This window comes from Haliaeetus albicilla, chromosome 3, assembly GCF_947461875.1.
Source record: "Haliaeetus albicilla chromosome 3, bHalAlb1.1, whole genome shotgun sequence".
NCBI lineage: Eukaryota > Metazoa > Chordata > Aves > Accipitriformes > Accipitridae > Haliaeetus > Haliaeetus albicilla.
The window spans coordinates 13066362-13085004 of record NC_091485.1 but is presented as its reverse complement, the minus strand read 5'-3'; the positions used below and the strand labels follow the sequence as shown (position 1 = coordinate 13085004).

Genomic DNA, 18643 nt, shown 5'->3' with positions numbered 1-18643 from the left:
ATGATCGACAAGCAGACTTAAGCATCTAAACCAAAAGTTAATCTTTAACTTCAGAGTAACCATTTATAACTGCAGAACATATTGGTGAACTGAGATAAAAATGTCCCTGTTCTGCAGGCGCGAGAGGAGATCCTTCCAGTTCAAGCTCTCATCACCAGCCATAAAGGCAACTACAAAACAAGACCACAAAGAGGTAAGCACTTTCTTTTTTTAATATAATCTGTATTACAGCAAAGCAGAACCGCTAAACGGGGTCTCGCTTTTTCCTCTAAGGGGTCAGCTTGAGCAAGGGCAGGGCTAGTCATGACTATTCTCCAAAACGCCCTTAAGGCAGCTCATATTGCAACACTTTTTAAGAGCTGACTGCTGGAAACAGCACTGGGCGTTGCAGTGTTGCCTGCCAGCAAGTGCCAGATCTTACCTGTGCTTTCCACCAAACACTTTCATTGCTGTTACACCGTTTATTGGATTTGGTGCCATTTCTTTAATCATCTTCAAATGCGGTCGGGCTCTGTGAGCGGGCGTTCATCCCCCTGCAGGCGCCTGCATCTCTGCAGCTCCTGCTCATTGCTACCACAGTGGCTGCACGTGGTCAGGGCTGTGCTTGAGAACTGCCACGGGAAGAGTCATCCTTCTCTTCCTCCTTCTCTTCCTCCTCCTCCTCCTCCTTCTCTTCCTCCTCCTCCTCCTCCTTCTCTTCCTCCTCCTCCTCCTCCTTCTCTTCCTCCTCCTCCTCCTCCTCCAAGAGTCTCACCTTGTCAGCTGGAGAGGTGACTGAGGCTTGGTTGCCTGCTTCCACCAAAGGTAGGCCACTTATCAGTGAATGTTGTTAACGGAGGCTAAATAATAACCCAGTTATCTCTGTTCTCTTCCTTGATGGTGATTGCTTAGGGGGAACATTCCTTTCAATGGAGCCCACCATTGGTGTGGTAAAATAGCTCCTACTGCCATACAGGTCTTTATCTCCTTTCATGTCAAATGGTCTTTATATTATCTGCAAACTAGGCAACTTCTGACTTGGTTTTTTTCTCTGGGTTGGTTGCAAAATGTTCAATTTTCATTGGCATCCCTCCCCAACCCCGCACGCACCTCAAATGCTGCATTGCAGGGAGGAAAGCACGTGAGGCGTGCGCTTCAGGAACGGCGAGCAGGGCAGCAAAGCATGTGCAGGAGCTGCTTCTCAAATGTTTGTAAGTTTAGTTGATATTTTGTCAAAGAGCCATCCTAGTTAAAGAATCAACTTGGATTTTTCGTTAAATTGCCACTGAAGAACACTAAGTTTTCTTTTAACAGTACCTAACGAGATGGGAGGAAGTGAGACACAGAATGTTCTTACTACTAAGGAGTGAAGGAAGAGAAACTGCATGCCTGTCATGCATTATTTCTAAAAATAGTCATACTACATTTTTCTATAAAGTAGCAACTGCTCTTTAAAATGAGATCAAATAAAATACACTTGAAATTGAACACTGAAGTCTTTGTTTGATATTTCCCCCCACAGGCTTTATCATCCTTTCAAATCATTTTTCCCTTCCTCATAACACTGAGCTATTTTAGCCTTGCCTAAAATCTTTCTACTGCTTTATTAAACTGACTCCCTTTTCTACACAAGCTTTCCCAGTTGCAATCCAAATGCTTTTGAGCAGCATTGTCTGTGTATTAGCAGTGCATTAACATGAAGTTCCATTTGCTACTCCCCTCCCTCCCTCAAGTATAGCACAACATAGCTGCTACCTAATTTCTTGTCTGAATTATTAGTATTTGGTGCACTCTGCTAATCTGCAGGACTGCGTAAGTATCTCCTCATGTTCATTTTCCCAACTTTGCCACTGTTCATGCTTATTTTTGTTTATGAAAGCAACTATTTTTGTGGTATTCTATAAGCTTTTCTTGAAGTCTGTCTCTGTTTCTCAGAATTATTTCAAAAATTCCTAGGATGCTTTGTTTGCTTGAATGTTTGGGGTTTTTTTCCTTCACAGCATTTTAGTTTCCTTGTTTCATTTTCTTAAACAGTTAAAAGCTAATGAAACATGACTTGAAGACATACATCTCTTGTCTGCATCTTCCCAGGTCATTTGTATATAATGTGGATAAAAAGCAGAAGATACCAGCACCATAGCACACTTTCCCTGTATAAGCAGCCCTTTTGTAATTCTGACCTTCATGTAAAATTAAAAGATACATGTTTCTTCAAGTCATGATAAGGTGCCAGCTGTATGCTTAGAATTCAGCAAAATTGAATGCTTGAACAGAAAGAGGGAAAATGATATAGGGTGGAGTCACTGGTACTTTTCCATTGCATGAGCTTGGTTACTCTAGCAGCCATGTTCTGACCTGTGTTATGATCTTCCTTGGTCAGGTGTGGCATACCCAAAAGGTGTTGTTTTTATAAGTAACTGAACCTGGAAAAGCCTGTCTGTTTTCTATGGTAAGGTTAAATTCAGTGGCCTCTGTTGCAAATATTTTCCAAATCGAGGTTTGGAAATGGCAAGGTAGAAAGAATGAGTGAAATACATGTGAAACTGAGGCATGTAGCCGGCTTTGTGACAAATGAAGGTGATGGCCCTAAAGTCTCTCTAGGTGAACATCTGATTAAAATCCTCACATGCTGGGATCTCTCGACCTGCCTGTTGGCAATGCCTATGGCAAGACTAGGATCTATCCCGCTTTGGGATGAATGACCACACTGTACAATGCCTGTTCCTATCACTCCCTTCTGGACTTGCGGCGCCTTGCAATTTTTGGAGCCCCTCACAAAGGTACCCATCATGGGTCCCATCCTCTCCTTGGCCTGTGCTGGGAACCAGCTCCCTTCCACGAGACCCAGCGTGGAGGTGGAAGACACTACGTCTGTAATAAGGACCAGTGTGAAGGTAAACTTTGCTCTCCCTGGGACCCACCGCTTGCTAAAGTGAGACCGAGCAACATCACACAAGCAGAGCCGTTGCCTGGTCCCCTAAAAGCACACAGCAAGAAAAAGAGAAGCAAACACCACAAATAGCCTCCATGCTCAGCTTTTACTTAATACTGATCACCTCCCTGTACCTTGGGCCCCTTTCGGACATGACCTGCAGTGTTTCAGCTCAGATGCCCTCCTGTATCTACCTGGGCACTGCCCCAGCAAGTGCCAGCATCTCCTCTTTGTCAGGAAACTCTATTCATTGGGGTTACCCAATACCCATACAGACTTACCACCACCCCAGCCTGGGACTGCCAGTCTCTATCCAAAGTTGACTACAACCTAAGCTACCAAGCCCCAAAACCTCATTCTCTGCCACATCTTTGCTGCTAAATCCCAGAAGCTGCTTTGTCTCTTCTGAAATGTCTTGGGGTTTGGTTTTTTTTTTCATGTTTGCTTCAAAAATTACTGTAATAATTGGTTTAGGCCAAATAGCTGCTGCTGTGACTGGTGATGTGACTATTTGAAGGGGATGGTTAATTAGACCCACCTCTTGGAGGTAGGATTCACCTTTTTACGGAGAAAACAATGTGAGAAGAAAATGGTACTTTGATTATCGGTTATGTTTGTTTTTTTTTCCCCCAGCAAGTATTAGCATTTAAATAATATTCCTACATTTAAATAATATGCTTACATTTAATCTTTCTATCCTAAAAATCCCACCCAAATTTGGATTTCCTTGTCTCAGTTAACAAGTCATCTCCGCAGCAGTGCTTTGCATCTTCACTCTCCTGCAAAACTGGCATTTGATCGCTTCCAATACCAGTGTTTCCAGCATCAACAGATATCAGGAACTGGACACTGGGGATTACATCTAGTGTCACAGGCCTTCTCAAAGCTTTACTTCAGAGAGTGACCTGTGTCACGGGCAATGTGGGTGCAACCTTGCTTCTAAGGGAAGGTTGGAAAATGGGGCCCATCCTTCATACAGCCAGGATCTCCAGCCACAGTTAACAATGTTTCCCCCCTCTTGTTCATCACGCTTGGGTTTTCAATCTTTCTTCTCTGTCAGAGAAACATAATTGAAATTATTAATATTACCATAGCCTATCACCTTAGCAATGCATCAAAGTTAAGGAATTATGGATGGACCTGCAACTGCACATTTTGTTACCAGTATAGAATATTTTTAGAATCAAAGTGTTGGGTTTTGACCTTGGAGTCCATCCCATCGCCCAGCCCAATACAGCAGCTATTCTGAATTTAGCCCAGTCAAGTATTTAGTCATCCAAGTATTACTCTGCTAACAGCAATTCAAGAAACTACAGCAAGAACTTCAAGGAAACAGGAAGGGAAAACTTCAGGAAGGAAGAAAAACACTTTTTTAAATCTTAGAGTTTTTAAATCTTCACTTATCAAAAGCAAGATGGCAGAGAAGTTTGCAAGTACTAAATGACTTCTACACTTATCACGTGTTTCAGTATTGACACTGTTCTTATTCAACCACAAAAGCTATTTGTTGTCTAATACTCTCCAGTTCCAGGATTGTTCTCCCTTATTCACGTAAAACGTGCAACGTGTGTCAGTGAATCCATTTTTCTCCCTCCTTCTGGAAAGGAAGAAAAAAAAAGATGAGTCTCCTGGGTTGTTGGTGTGTGTTGGTGTTTGCAAGTCTTCCACTGGGGTTGTCTTCCCAGAATGTACAATTTGAGGTTTGTGCATTGAAAATTGATGCAGCAAATGTTTCTTTAGAAAATGGTTCCCCTAATTTACCTATAAAGCAGAAATTTACAGCTGCTCACTCTTGGGTCATTTTTCCACTTTTTTTCTTTCAGAAACTTGACTATGAGTCAATTGAAGGTTTTATGTGATAAAATAATTCAGGTATGCTTTCTCCTGGCTTGAAGAACTTAACTGAGACTTAAATAGGCTCAGCGCTTTGAAATTGTCTATCCTTTCTAGCACCAAAAAGAAGTGCTTATTGCAGGATATCTCTAACGTGTTGAATTTTATCCCTAACTTTCAGATAGCGTCCATCTCAGCCCTGTGCTACTCCCTAAGGCGGTAATGTCCTCCTCATCCTCTTCAGAGCTGGAGATGGAGATCTTCCAGTACATTGATGGACATCAAAGTGATTTCATCAAGGTAGGAACTAACTATATCGCAGTGAAATGACGAGTGCGGGACGGGTGCCCCGGAGGCCTGTGCTCTGTGTGCCAGGTGGGAGTTTGCCACTGAGGTAACGAGCAGGGTTCCAGGTCTGGCAGGAGGTGTGCCACTGGTGCTTCACAAAGCAAGGCTGCAAGGGGACGGTCTGTGCTGGGGACCCTTCAGGTGGAAGAGGGATTAGCATGGACTTCCACAAACCAGATGGCTGTGGGCATCCTTTGAGCGTGGGCAGAGAGAGGTTCCACTGAGCCAAAATGCACCTGCGTGGAAGAAGCAAGCCAGATAGGATGCTCTCGCACTTGCTTTACATCAGAACTGATTTTTGTAGGTTTGCTCTTGACAAGGAGAGGAGTCTTGGTCCCATGCTGGCTTGTGCTTTCATTTTAATCAGTTCCTTGTGAAGAGGCAGAAACATAATCAGTCCAGTCAGTATCAGTTATGCTTTAAAGCTATGAGCACTTCTGAATCCTCATGAGGATCAGCAAGGTAATTTGTACATAATGCAATTTCTGCGATGCAAACCGGTCAGCGTCTAGTCCACCTCCTCTTCCACTGGGTTTTAGATCCATGGTTGACAGTGCAAATGTCTAAGCGTGGGCACCCTCCCTGTTTAGAAAATCAGGACTCTCAACCCTGGGGACCCATCTAAGCAATTCCTCTCAATTCTGAAGCCTTATAGCATTCATGGCATTGCTGTGACGGGATAAAAACGAAACCATCTTCCGACGTGACACTTCTCATGTTTGAGGGCCAAACGCCGCAGCATCATGGGTGATTTAACTGCACTTCTCTCCTTCCTGCGCAGGATCTTAAGGAATGGGTGGCTGTGCAAAGTGATTCTGTTCAACCAGATCTGAGGAAAGAAGTAATACGAATGATGGTGTTGGCAGCAGACAGACTTGCAGCGCTGGGAGCCACTGTTAATTCAGTAAACCTGGGGTCACATCAGGTGCTTGTCTGATTCTTGCATTTAAAACATCATATCTGCACATGTGGTCTACCTATTACATTCAGTGCTATGTGTATGCATATGTATGTTATGACATACTGATATTTTTGGTAGCTAGGTAACAATTTATCAATAGTCCTGTAGCTACATGATACCTGCTGAAATCAGTCCCTCCTCAGACTGAGAACAGACTTGGGAGACCACACAGACAATCGAAATGCAAATAGACGTTCTCTGCATATCAGGGACAGTTTGATGCGTTTAACTGGAGGGAAGCAGTCTGCAAAATTAAAAGGCCTGAGTTTTTTTTTTTACCAGGTCTCGTTTTTACATTCTTCTGAGTAATGATGCTTGATAGTTAATGCACTGTTCATCACCAAAGTGTCTATATGAGGGAGGTAGCTTTTATAAGAAAAATGTTGCTGGACAGAAAGGGCTAGCTATCTCAAGCATCATCTTTGGTTTTGGGAGCTTCTGACAAATGCTCCAAGCCATTTTCTTAATGATTGTTGGAAAGCAACAGGCAAGAGTTAATCTCTGAGAAATCTTTGTCTCTAAATTACTTGCCTTCCTGTAGCTGGTGGCAATTTCCTGCCCTGGGCTGTTAGATTTCTACTCTAACGGGAATTTGAAAGTTCACTAATAGAGTTTCCCTTTTGCTTCCCTCTGAGGCTTCTGGGGAGGATTGTGAGTCTTAGCACAAGGACCTTGCAGCACAGCAATACTTTAATATTAAGGCTATGTCATTTAATAGTAGTAATGAATGCAGTTAAAATTAAAACCTTAGCATGCACTTGGCATGCAGTTATGATTGCCAAAATATATAGCAACAGTCTGTGTCGATAGCAGTGGGGACTGGATTACGTGTTGTTGGAGTAGAGACCAGAGACACTTTTCTCTGCCTAGGGCCAAAATATTGTTTCACAAAATGAGTTTTTCCTTTGATTGCTTTGCAAGAAGCAGCTACGCTTTTGGGTTGCAACAGGCCAATGCAGACTGATATTACTGGTGAATACAAGGGAAGTACACACATTCCTGCACTTCTTATTTCTCTCTCCTGTGAGATACCCAGCCTCTCTTGGCCAATGTGGAGATCTGTTCTGCACAGCGGTACATTACAGGATTAGTTTTAGAGCCTTAACCTCTTTTCAAACCAGTCTGAAATAGCTGCTGCTGCCTCCTGCCAGAAGAACTTTATTTTGTTTCTGTATTTGAGGTTACAGACCTCCTGCCCTCCATCTGTGGTGAAATCAAACCCCAAATTAGTTTGTGTGGCTTTTGACTATTTCAGTGTCACAACATATGCTTTTGTCACTACGGCACACAGTCAGCTTTGTCTTCCCCAGTGCTGGGAAATAAGAGTTTAGTAATGAGGGCATTTATGACAGTAAAATGTTAGAAGAGCTCCATAAAGTCCCTGCAGAACCTACACAGGTGGGGAGAAAAATCTTAATTTCTCTAGGGAGGTTAGAGCTGGATTCAAAGTCAGACTTGTGCACCTGATCAAATCGGAGCCAATTGAGTATGTAGAAGGATTTTCAATACTGAGAATTCCAGGGTTTTTTAATAACATTTGTGAGTTTTCAAAGGTTTGGTTTTTTCCTTAGTTGCTTTTTTTTAACATTTCTGCACAGTTGCCCAATGGTCAGGACCTCCCACTGCCTCCTGTGATTCTTGGGGAACTGGGGAAGGATCCACAAAACCCCACTGTATGTTTCTACGGTCACGTGGACGTGCAGCCTGCCAAAAAGGAAGATGGCTGGAAAACTGACCCTTACACGCTGACTGAAATCGATGGTGTGTACCTGGTGATAAGTTTTGTATCATTATCTGAATACACGACAGATTCTGAGTGGAAGGAGGCTCCCTGTATATTTAACCAAAGCATGAGGACTTCTCCCATGGAAGTCTTTGGGGCAAATCCAGCAGCTTTGAGTTGTGAGACCCATCACTGTGTGACTGCCTAATATTTGGTGTGGAAGAGCCATGTGAGGTTAATGCCACTTTCTAGAGTATCCAATAGAGAATCCCTTTCTGGTTTAAAAGTCTTGTTGGGTTGTTGCATCAACATTATCCTCCCTCGCACTTCTCGTTCTTGCTTCGTGATCCGTTAGTACCTCCACCTGCCACGCTGGAGCTAAGGAGCATTTGTGGTGGAAGAATGCGAGGCCGCCCCCTTAATGTAATTGTCCTTCCACTACAGCCAGCTGGACAGGAACAGCTCCACTCACTGAAGGAACAAAAATGACGGGTAGAGGGTCAGTGGATGAGTAAGACCCCAAGAACTCAGAAATCCTGATTCCTAGGCCCATGCTATAACCATTAAGTTGCCCATTCCACAGGTTGGGACCAGTTCCAAACAGCCTTACTGGGGTAACTCAGTTTGCCTCCAGAAATTTATCACTGTTCATGAAAGTGCAATCTGTCCCCATACATAACTGTACGGTCAAATGCTTAAAAAAAAAAAATTACGTACCTAGACTTGTAGCTTCATACTTCTACTGTGGTATTTATCTGTGGGGTCTTTGCTGCTTGTTCCCTGGGCTGGGTGATGTATACAGAAGCTGCATATTGTGCAAACTCTTCAGGAATGTCTGGTGTGAACAAACAGCTCCTAAGAACAAAAGTGAAGCTCAGAAATTGACACGTAGCAGAAACCACAATATGATGTATATAAAAGGAAAAAAATTTTTTTAAAAAGGGTTAGCAGCCCATTGGAAACACCCATCACCTTTTTTTAAAACAAGTCACTCAAATCCTGACTCTTTTGATACTTCACTTGACACACCACTACAGCTTCTGTGGCAACAGGATTTTGCTGATTACATTGAAGTGACAAGAGAAGTTTCAAAGATTTCTTAAAAACTTTCCTCTTTTCTTTTTAAGGAAATCTCTATGGGCGTGGAGCAACAGATAATAAAGGACCTGTCCTAGCTTGGATAAATGCAGTGGAAACATTTAGAGCTTTGAAATTAGTAGGTATCAGTGAGGACATTATTATTATTATTATTATTATTATTATTATATCTCTGGAGGGATGCATTTACACTCCTGTGAGTTAGATGATATGTCTCTGTCGCAACAGACCACATACATCTTGAAATATTAGCTTATTTCTAATGCTACATACAGGGCACTAGTCCCACTCCAGTAAGAATCTGTGCTTGAGCATTTCTATTTTGAACAGTCTGTATGCAATGTAAATATGGAATCGCTGTCATTGCCATTCAGAGGAAACCACGCTAGGGGAAGCATTCAATATATATTACATACATTAAACAGCTTTGATACCCTATTCGCTTGAGAGCTTTTAAAATGGTAAAATAACACATCACAGTTTGGTCATGAAGACTCATCTCTGCTGTTACATTATCCTGATCTTTGATTTTGTCTACCTACAAGTTACCTTCATTTTATGTGTATGTATGAAGAGAATAAGTGTCTAAAAAGGCTCATATGTAATAGGCTGTTCTTTCAACAATGTATTAAATTTATCAAAGCAAATGTTTTGAATGGGTGCATTAACCAAGTACAAATATACTTGCTTAGAGACTGACATATCTCCAAAAGTCAAACTTTTGCCTAAATGACTACAATGACCAACATAGTTATCTTCAAATTAGTCTGCATATTTAATAATTTTGGGCTAGTTGTATCCCCATGCAAAGCTAAACCAACATATAGTCTAAGCTTATAACCTGGTTAGCAAGCATCCTTTAAGGTGAATTTGCATGACACACTTTGTTAGATTGCTAAGAAACAGGTTTGTGCCTCTTTTATGACATTACGGCACAAATTGAGTGTTAAGTCTTGACTTTTAAAGTCCTTTTGCAACCTTCTGAAAAAACGGTGTTTTTCTTGCATCAACAGTACTGAATTGACCTCAGCGTCTCTTAAGTGCTAGCAAACACACACGTTATTTGCCTACAAATTAGCTGTTGTAAGTGGATATGGTTATGGGGCTGTCTTTCTGTATCCTTCCAGTTTTTCAAATCACTAATAGCTATTTTGGCATTTTAACAAGCAAGCAAAAAGACATCTTTGTCATTTGAAGCCTTTCCCTAGAAAACAGCACAGACCATCAAACAATATTCATGAACAGTTTGTGGTCGTTCGATGAACCATTGGTGAACCCATCCATAACACACGTTCATTTAATTCTACGCATTTGTTCCTGCATTTAATCTGAGCATTGAATCAAAAGAGAAAACATCTTAAAACCTGTAATGAGAAAATGAATTGGAATGGGAAACTAAGCTCAAATTTATTTCTCCTATGGACATGTCAGCATTTCTAACTCACACTATGCCATAATAAAAGTTCTCTTAATTACCCTTGGAAATGCATCCTTACGAACTAGCAGGCAAACGAATTCATGAGTGCTAAAAGGACAATTATAGTAGAATCACCAGCAGCATTTTTACCACCATGTGAGTAACTCTGATGATAGATAACGTGTTGGGAAAACCACAGCAGTGGACCTCTGACAGTGGTTCCTGCATGGGCGCTAACAGTGGAAATACGAGGCAGGAAATTTTCTGTGAAAATGCAACTGTTATTACACAGTTAGAATTTCCAAAGCAATTAGAATATTTAATAGCACTGAGAGAAAGCCCATTTAATGAGACAGTCCAGCAAGTTTTCTGAAATCACAAAGAAGGAAAAAAAGGTATCACTTATTCTCCTTCAAAAATGAAAAGTAGATAAAAACATGAGGAAAAAAGTTTTTTTGGGAAACTGTCTGTCTATCACTGCCCTTTCTACTGAAGCAAGCTATATATACCATGTCATTCTTTTGCTAACACAATGTGTACTGCAAGCCAGTCTGCTTCTGATTGTAAAGATTTTTTTTTTTATTTTTGAAAATGCTTGTTCCTTACACAGACTTCTCTAATGTTCATTTAGGCTATGCCAGTGAACTTCAAGTTTGTAATTGAAGGCATGGAAGAAGCAGGGTCCTTGGGGCTAGAAAAGTTACTCGAAGAAGAAAACCAGTGCTTTTTCTCTGATGTTGATTATATTGTGATTTCGGACAACACCTGGCTCAGCAACAAGAAGCCTGCCCTTACCTATGGGAGTCGGGGAAATGCCTGCTTCTTTGTGGAGGTAAAGGACAGAGGTTCATTTGAGCTGGGCCCCTGACCAGAGAGCACTGATGTACCTGTAATCACATCTACATCTGCATGCAGAGAAAGACTGAGAGCAAGCTTAATATTTACAAATACAGAGCTTTCTTCCGTATCCTTTCTGGCTTGTACAGATTTCCCTCCTCCTTTCAGTTCAATTAGCCTTGTTTGCTTCCATTAACTTCTCTTCAATCATCATTTCTCCACTTCCCTCTCTCCTCTTGATCCCTTTCCTATCCCATTACTCTCCTGTCACTCTCCCAGTCTTTTCTCGTCACCCCCTCCGCATGCCAACTCCATTCTTTTGCAGCATCGTCCCCACACCCCTCGACTCTCTCACTCCAAAACCACATCGTCTGCTGCTCTGCCCTTTTGCAGCAGATACTGCTTACTGCAACGTATCTGCCTAAAAGGGACTCCATTTAGTTGGATCCCCAGGCTTAAAAGCCACACAAAATTTTTGTAACCATTGGCAGAAGCAAATAATGGCGCACTGTAGTATATTTAGCAGCCAATATGAGCTACTGTGAAATGAAAAGCAGAAATTTCTCACCTGGAAACTTCCTGATGAATCATAAAAGGAATTCAGAGAGAAGATTAAAGAACTTGAGAACTAAAGAAAAATCTGCATTAACCTTCATGTCTGAAAAAGAATGAAATTTGTTTTTAACCAAAAGAGCCTCGGCAGCCTTGATTCAATTCTTCTATGTCTTGCTTAAGAAAAATGATGCTATTAAAACATCAAAAATGATCTCTGCCTGCTACCAGACACTTGGCTGTAATGAGGTTTTGAGAAGAATAAACAAGTTCGTTGCCGGAAAATAGTTTATGATAAACCTGAGTATGAAAATGTGTCTGGAAAAAGAACCCATTTAATAAACCAAATGCCTCTCTCTATTCTAAAGCCTTATGATTCAAGAGACCTCTAAATTCTTATTTGTTGCAATTTGGAATTAAGGTTGGACATATATTTTCTTAATGCAAAACAAGTAAGGTTCTTTCTTGCCTTTGTTATGAAGATTTTGCATTAAATAAAAAGGATAGAGAACTTGAAGAATTTATTCTGCAATATTAGGAACCGTAATATGCAAGTCTTTCGCTTAGGATGTATTTAATCTTACTGAAGCAAAAGGGTGGATGGAGAGGGACCTTTGCTCTCAAATACCTCTAAGTGCTATAGACAGCTGAATTTCTCTCTCCAGTGGTTAACAACAGAGCTTTATCTTGTCTTCACCAAAGCAGATTGTTCCTGACGTGATGTTTTCTGTTTTATAAATAGAAACACATAATTGTTTTCTATTCATTTGTGGCCTCATTTAAGAAAACGAAGCCACCGGTCTCTGCGGAAAACAGACCCTGGCAGAGGAATAAGGTAGGGAGTGTTTATATGTAACCAGTGGTTTTGGTACAGGTTGAATGTGGCAGCAAGGACCTTCACTCTGGAACTTTTGGAGGCATCATTCATGAGCCGCTGACGGACCTGATAGCTCTGCTGGGTAATAACACACATCATTGCTCAGGAGTAACTGGGGAGCAACAGGTAGTAATCAGCCTAACAGAGATCAGTGCTGTGTTTAATTGACCCGAGTAAGGCAAGTCTAATTGAAGCAGGAGTCCCAGATTTCCAAATCTCAGCATAGCTATGGTGGCAGCAGCTGAGGAAGGGAATGTCCACAGTAAGGCCAGGACCTCGGACATGTGGCCGTCAAGCTGATGTCAGTCACGCATCGATCAAGAACATTTAAGGATGGCCAGCAACTTGAATACATACACATGTAGCGAAACCTGACTTTTTAACACTGATTTGTATCTCAGTAGGATGATGTTTTCATGTCGGCAGCTGGGCTGACGCACCACACGCTACACACGAACAGCAGCTCAATGGTTTTATTAATAAATATGAAAAATACGTCAAGTTAGGTGCCACAACTTGATGGATGCAGACAGTTGTTAGTAGTTAGTTGTTAGGCTTACTCATTCAGTAAAGAGGTAGGTAGAAGGAAAAAGGTGTTATGGCTGCCAAGTGGAAGAAATGGGTCCCACTTGTACTGGTATCTCTCTCTAATTTTGTAGACAGCCTTGTGGATCCCACAGGTCATATTCAGATCCCTGGAATCTACGACAGCGTTGCTGCCCTGACAGAAGAGGAGAGGAAATTATATGAATCGATTGAATTTGATCTAGAGGAACATAAAAAGAATAGTGGTGTGAAAAAATTCCTCTATGGCACCAAGGTAACATAAAAACCTGTATAAATGGTCAGCAGAAAGAATTTAAATCACCTATTCATAGTATTTATGTATAAAGCCAACCTAAAAGATATTTTCAGTCAATGGCAAACTCAAAATAAAATAAAGGAGCACAGACCATTAAAAGGTAAATAAAATTAATCTGCTGAAAATGTAAGCTACTGCACCTGGGGAAAGTGATCTGAAATACGAATAATCAATGCAAAACTAACAGTATTGCTCCCTCTTCCTTGCACTGCCACTTCTCTTACCCATACCTAACCAGCCAAACAAAATAAGCATTAAAACCCCTGCATCCAGGTTACATAGTAGGAAAGAAGTTGTATTCAGCTCTGCAAAATGGGAGGCAGCTTTAGGCAGATGTGCTTTGGGTGGTTTTTATTTAATTAATTCAGATTTTGATGTGGGCTAAGCATGCCAAAAAAGCACCCAAAGCTATAAACCTCTCTGCCAGCATTTAAAAATTATATCCTAAATAAAAACCAGCAGGTAAGGGCTAGCTCAGAAAGATGTCTCTGCACAAGAGTGGCAGCTGGGAGAAAGGAGACAAGTGATTCGTTTTTTTATCACTAACGTAATTATAGTGGTATAAGCTCTAACAGGGATGCTTTTATTTCCATGAAAAAGCTTCCAAATTAGCCTAAGCTAGACAGTAATAATCAGTAATACAGAAGTATAATGTAACTATGCTATATAAGTTTTGATGCTTTACCTATATGAGGATGAAGTGGTGCAAATTTTATATGTGCATAAAGCTCCAGTCTCGTAAAACTGGAGTACAAGGAAAGGAGCAGTGCCCTGGGGTTCTACATGAAGACCAATTTATATATTTCTCCTTTCTTCCTCAGAAGAAACATTTCCTTTTTTTTTTTTTTTAAATCCTCCTTACCTTCTCTAGAAAAACAGATCAACTTGGTTACTGAACACTATCATCTTAGCTATTGTATTATTCAATGCTCATCAGTAGAATTTCTTCCCTGCTATCATCTGGGAGGGGTCTGGCTAAACTGTTCAGAGGTTTCTCCTGTGAGACGTTCCAAGATCAACAGATGGTCAGATCAGAAGTTTTTCTGATTTTTCATCACACTAGAAAAATTTATTTCCAAGATATTTTAAAACAATGCTCCACTTTTCTTGTTGTGCATGAAAAGCTGTTATCCAAATATTTCTAAAGGTAGACAAAGGTTGACTGAAAGAAGTAGTATTTTTTAAAATTAAAAGATATGCACATGCTTTTAAATGACAAATCAAACCTCTTTAAAATACAAAGGTCTCCAAATACAAATTTTTAGGATGGAAAAATCTTGTTTCTTCATATCAATTTATACAAATTGTGAATGGCTCCGCTGTCATCCCTTTTAATGTCAATGTTATTTTTTTGAAGGAAGAAATACTTCTACACCTGTGGCATTACCCTTCTCTCTCTATTCATGGGATTGAAGGAGCTTTTCATGAACCAGGAGTTAAAACAGTCATTCCGGCAAAAGTCATTGGCAAATTCTCAATCCGTCAGGTCCCCCACATGGACCTTTCGGTTGTGAAACAACAGGTAAGAGTCAAACCTTTTCTTTGGCCTCTACTGTGTAAACTAAGTCCCTCTTAGCACCTCACAAATTTACACCCAAAGTAGTAAACTGAATGTTTCTAGTATTTATTTGTTTCTGAGAGCAGAAGTGGGCATAAGCTTGAGTTGCAAGAAAAGGAACGCTTCTGACTGCAACGTGCTCTCCCCGCAGGTGGTGGAGCACTTGGAGGGTGTCTTTTCCAGGAGGAACAGTCCAAACAAACTGAAAGTGTCTATGCCTTTGGGTGCGAAGCCCTGGCTTGCTGATGTTAACAATCCGCTGTATAAAGCAGCAAGAAGGGCAATAAAAAAAGGTATGTTCCTTCTTTTTTTCACTTCTTAATGTGTCTGCAGGTGTGCAGGGGAATTGTGCTCACCTATAGGGCGAACGGGTTTTCCCAATTCAGTCCTACAGTCACTTACCCCTATGAATCTTACTGATTTTGATAGAACAACTCAGCCGCATCTTCCTCCACACCTTGCTGAATTGGGGTATATTTAACAGAATTAGCCAAAAGGCCTCATTTGGTTTCTTTGTGTACTGATAGGAAGCCAGAGATTTGTAGAGTGCAGCTGACTCATGAAATCAATTGGCTACACACTCAAAACAACGTCTACTCAGAAGCTCTTAATGTCAGCTATCTGCTCAAACATATGGTAGCAGAAGAAAGCACCTTTATTTCATTTAATAATGAATTAATTCTTCCCATGTATTTCAGTTTTTGGAGAAGATCCAGATTTTATTCGGGATGGTTCAACGGTTCCTGTTGCCAGAATGTTTCAGACTATAACGCAGAAAAGTGTGATCATGTTTCCGATCGGAGCAGCCGATGATGGGGAGCACTCCCAGAATGAGAAAATAAGCAGGTTTCTTTTGTTTGTCCGCTTGTGCTATAAGAGAAGGGGGGAGAACCGGAGTCCCCTGGTACCCACGAATAAGCACAGCCAGATGGGAAGACATTCCCAAACTACTGTCTCTGGCAAACTTGTCGCTGTGCCAAGCAGACAGCAAAATTCCCAACCTATTGCGTACCGCTATGCACTTTTCATGGAGTGCCTACTCGGTCCTTAACAACATCACACTGGCAATTTTCATTTCACTACCAATGAAGTTTGCCTCTGGTCTAAAAGACGATGATGCAGACGGGCACTCTTCTGTCACAGCATCCATTTCAAAGTATGCCAGTTGGATGCATGCAGGCTAATGGTTAAGTAAGGATTTTGATGGTTTTCCATGTAAATGGATATAAAGGTGTATTTCTATTACAGCGACGAGAAGTAGTGTAATTATATCAAAATTAGCTTAAACTTGCCACTTGTGCTCATTCTTTGAGGCACCATGGTAAGACACTGTTTGGCGTGTTGCCTGAATGTTTGTGCAGCTTCTGAGTCAAGTCATGCTGAGCTCGAGGAACTGGAGAATCCTACAATTATTCTCCAATTATTTTTTGTTTCCCCTCAATATAGCCTCAACCCTTATGGCTACAGGCAATAGTAATTAGGGGACATAACACCGGAAAGAGTTTTCTCAGTGAATCCTTCAGAGGAATGCCAATTGAAGGATGTCCAGAATTTGTGTGCACTGGGTCCTTCTTTTGGGTGACCAATCTTGCAAATTCCTTTGAAAACTTCACCAGGCTATGCTGCTAATTTGAAGAGTAGAACAGCCTGACAGGGCTTCATTCTCTTTCTTTCCTTCTCCACAGACACAACTACATTGAAGGAACCAAAGTGTTTGCAGCTTTTTTCCTGGAGATATCAAAGCTACATCGACACTTACATGAAACTTCCAACATGGAGATTAAGAACTGACAGACCACCACAAGAAAATTAGCAAAGCACTTTTTTAGTCTTAGGCTTTCTAACTTCCCGATCTGGAAAAACATATAAATTACATATTCAGTGGGTCTGAATTGGTGGAAAAAATACATGCCATGCTATTACTTGGCATACTACTAAATGGCATGCATTTGTGATCTGGTCAATCAAGTGATCTTATCCCTAATGCTGTAAAATAGGGTTAGGGATAATTCATTCTTGCTGAGTAGAATATGTTAGATTTTAGTTTTAAAATTCAGGGCAAAGGAAATTTTTGCATTTATTTTATTAAAATTACTTTATTTCTGTTTTGTAGTATCAGCACGTTCATGCTGCCTAGTTTGTATTCCAGTTTCTGAATATGAGCAATACACAACACTGTAGTTTCCTCTTAACTACATACAAAATTTCATTATGTAATTGTCTGAAGAAAGATTCACTATCAAGTTAGTCTCTTCCCTGTCCTTCACAGAACGCTGTAAGTAGGAAATGCAGTACAATTAGCTTGCTGAATTTGATGTGAAGACTCGCCTATAAACATCCATTTATGGGAATAATCACTGAGGTCAATAGAACTGCAATAGTAAAGAAACATTTCCAGGTCCAGATTCTGCTTTTTCCCCCCATTTAGTCCAAATCTGCTCTAATTGTGCTGTAAGCACAGTTCTAGGAATCACTACGTAATATGTTTCCTTCATGTGACTTTCTTCTTGTACAATAGAAAAAAGTTTTTGTAAACATCTGTTCTAGCCAAAGTCTGTCATCAGAAGGGCATTTTTCCACCCAGTTAGCAACTGGTTGTTGTTAATTACTTTTAAAGCATCAGTTTACATTGTTCTAATTATCAAAGGCAAATGACATATTTTGAAATGAAAACAATAGTTGAGAGCTCTGTTTGCTGTTTAGGCAAAACACCTAGTACAAATCACACAATTCAAATCTGTATTTTTTTAATTTCAAAATGTGATTTTTACCATAACACGTAGTTAATTCGTGCAAACAAAACAACTGAACCTGATTTAACCAAAAACTTAGTAGTGTTATCCCTACTGCTAAAACAAATGACATGAATTAAATTACAGAAAGTAGCTGCTATCTTTCTTTTCTCTCCTGCTATCTCCCTGCAAGAATAAAGGTGACTAAGAGCATAAGGTGTGGATGTGGAGTCTATAGAAGGGAATATTGTACCACAGATAACTTGTATGAACAGCTGATGCGAAAAGTTATCAGGGTAAAAGCTTTGGCTGAATTACAAAACATAAATAAACAAACCTCTGATTTTTAGTAGCTCCCCCGCAATCCCTAGGAGCTGGACAAAAAAGTAGCTGGCCTTTTAAGAGATCTGGGAACAATAATAATCCTGGATACTTGGGTTTCAAATCAGGTTCTCAATAAACACCCATTTTCAGACTTACCCGGGCCCGTGAGGCTCGCAGTTCAGCTGTAAGAGCTGAGCATGGCCAATGGCTGCTGACATGTTCAAGGGCAAAAGGAGGACCCAGCTCAGTCTCTTATTCATGTTGGCTCTGCGGACTGCATAACCGCAGTGTAAATTTGGGTGCCCATTTCAAGAGAGAGGACTCCAAGACAAGACAAGGACCAAGCTTCCAAGATCAGAAAACTCCAGTGTGCACATCATCAACTTGCAGATCAAGTCTTCTGCAGTCTCGCAGCTCCCTTCACCTACTGAAACCATTTTGGAACCAGCACGGTAAGGAACGCTGCAGGGGCGAGCACTCCCGCGCGTGCACAGGACTCGGGGCAGGTTGGTCTGTGCTTAAAAGCTATCACTCCATAAAGGTAAATGACTAAATTTTGCTGAGGTATTTGAAGACATACAATTGACATAAAACAGTATTTGCAATCTCC

General features: G+C 40.9%; 1 protein-coding gene and 1 long non-coding RNA gene across 3 annotated transcripts; one reads left to right on the top strand and one right to left on the bottom strand.

The window, feature by feature from the left end:
- Positions 1 to 694: 694 nt before the first annotated feature.
- On the top strand, positions 695 to 17925 carry CNDP1 (carnosine dipeptidase 1). Of its 2 annotated transcripts, none has more exons than XM_069778853.1 (12): positions 695 to 804; positions 4926 to 5044; positions 5874 to 6017; positions 7652 to 7814; positions 8904 to 8992; positions 10923 to 11123; positions 12555 to 12639; positions 13217 to 13377; positions 14777 to 14941; positions 15129 to 15270; positions 15676 to 15823; positions 16663 to 17925. In XM_069778853.1, the coding sequence occupies exons 2-12, from the start codon at positions 4967 to 4969 to the stop codon at positions 16766 to 16768; spliced, it is 1482 nt and encodes a 493-aa protein (XP_069634954.1). In that variant the 5' UTR covers positions 695 to 804; positions 4926 to 4966; the 3' UTR covers positions 16769 to 17925. The 2 variants fall into 2 exon arrangements, with proteins under 2 accessions (XP_069634954.1, XP_069634955.1); XM_069778854.1 differs by lacking the exon at positions 695 to 804 and adding an exon at positions 1681 to 1791.
- On the bottom strand, positions 715 to 8797 carry LOC138684688 (uncharacterized). Its single transcript, XR_011323931.1, has 3 exons — positions 8494 to 8797; positions 6166 to 6297; positions 715 to 3964 (listed from the first exon to the last, which is right to left on the bottom strand). It is a non-coding gene; the product is annotated as an uncharacterized lncRNA (long non-coding RNA).
- Positions 17926 to 18643: the final 718 nt, after the last annotated feature.

Coding starts and splice junctions, on each gene's coding strand:
- CNDP1 (XM_069778853.1), top strand. CDS start 4,967: ATGTCCTCCTCATCCTCTTCAGAGCTGGAGATGGAGATCTTCCAGTAC. Junction 5,045..5,873: donor ATCAAAGTGATTTCATCAAG/GTAGGAACTAAC, acceptor CTTCCTGCGCAG/GATCTTAAGGAATGGGTGGC. Junction 12,640..13,216: donor GGACCTGATAGCTCTGCTGG/GTAATAACACAC, acceptor CTAATTTTGTAG/ACAGCCTTGTGGATCCCACA.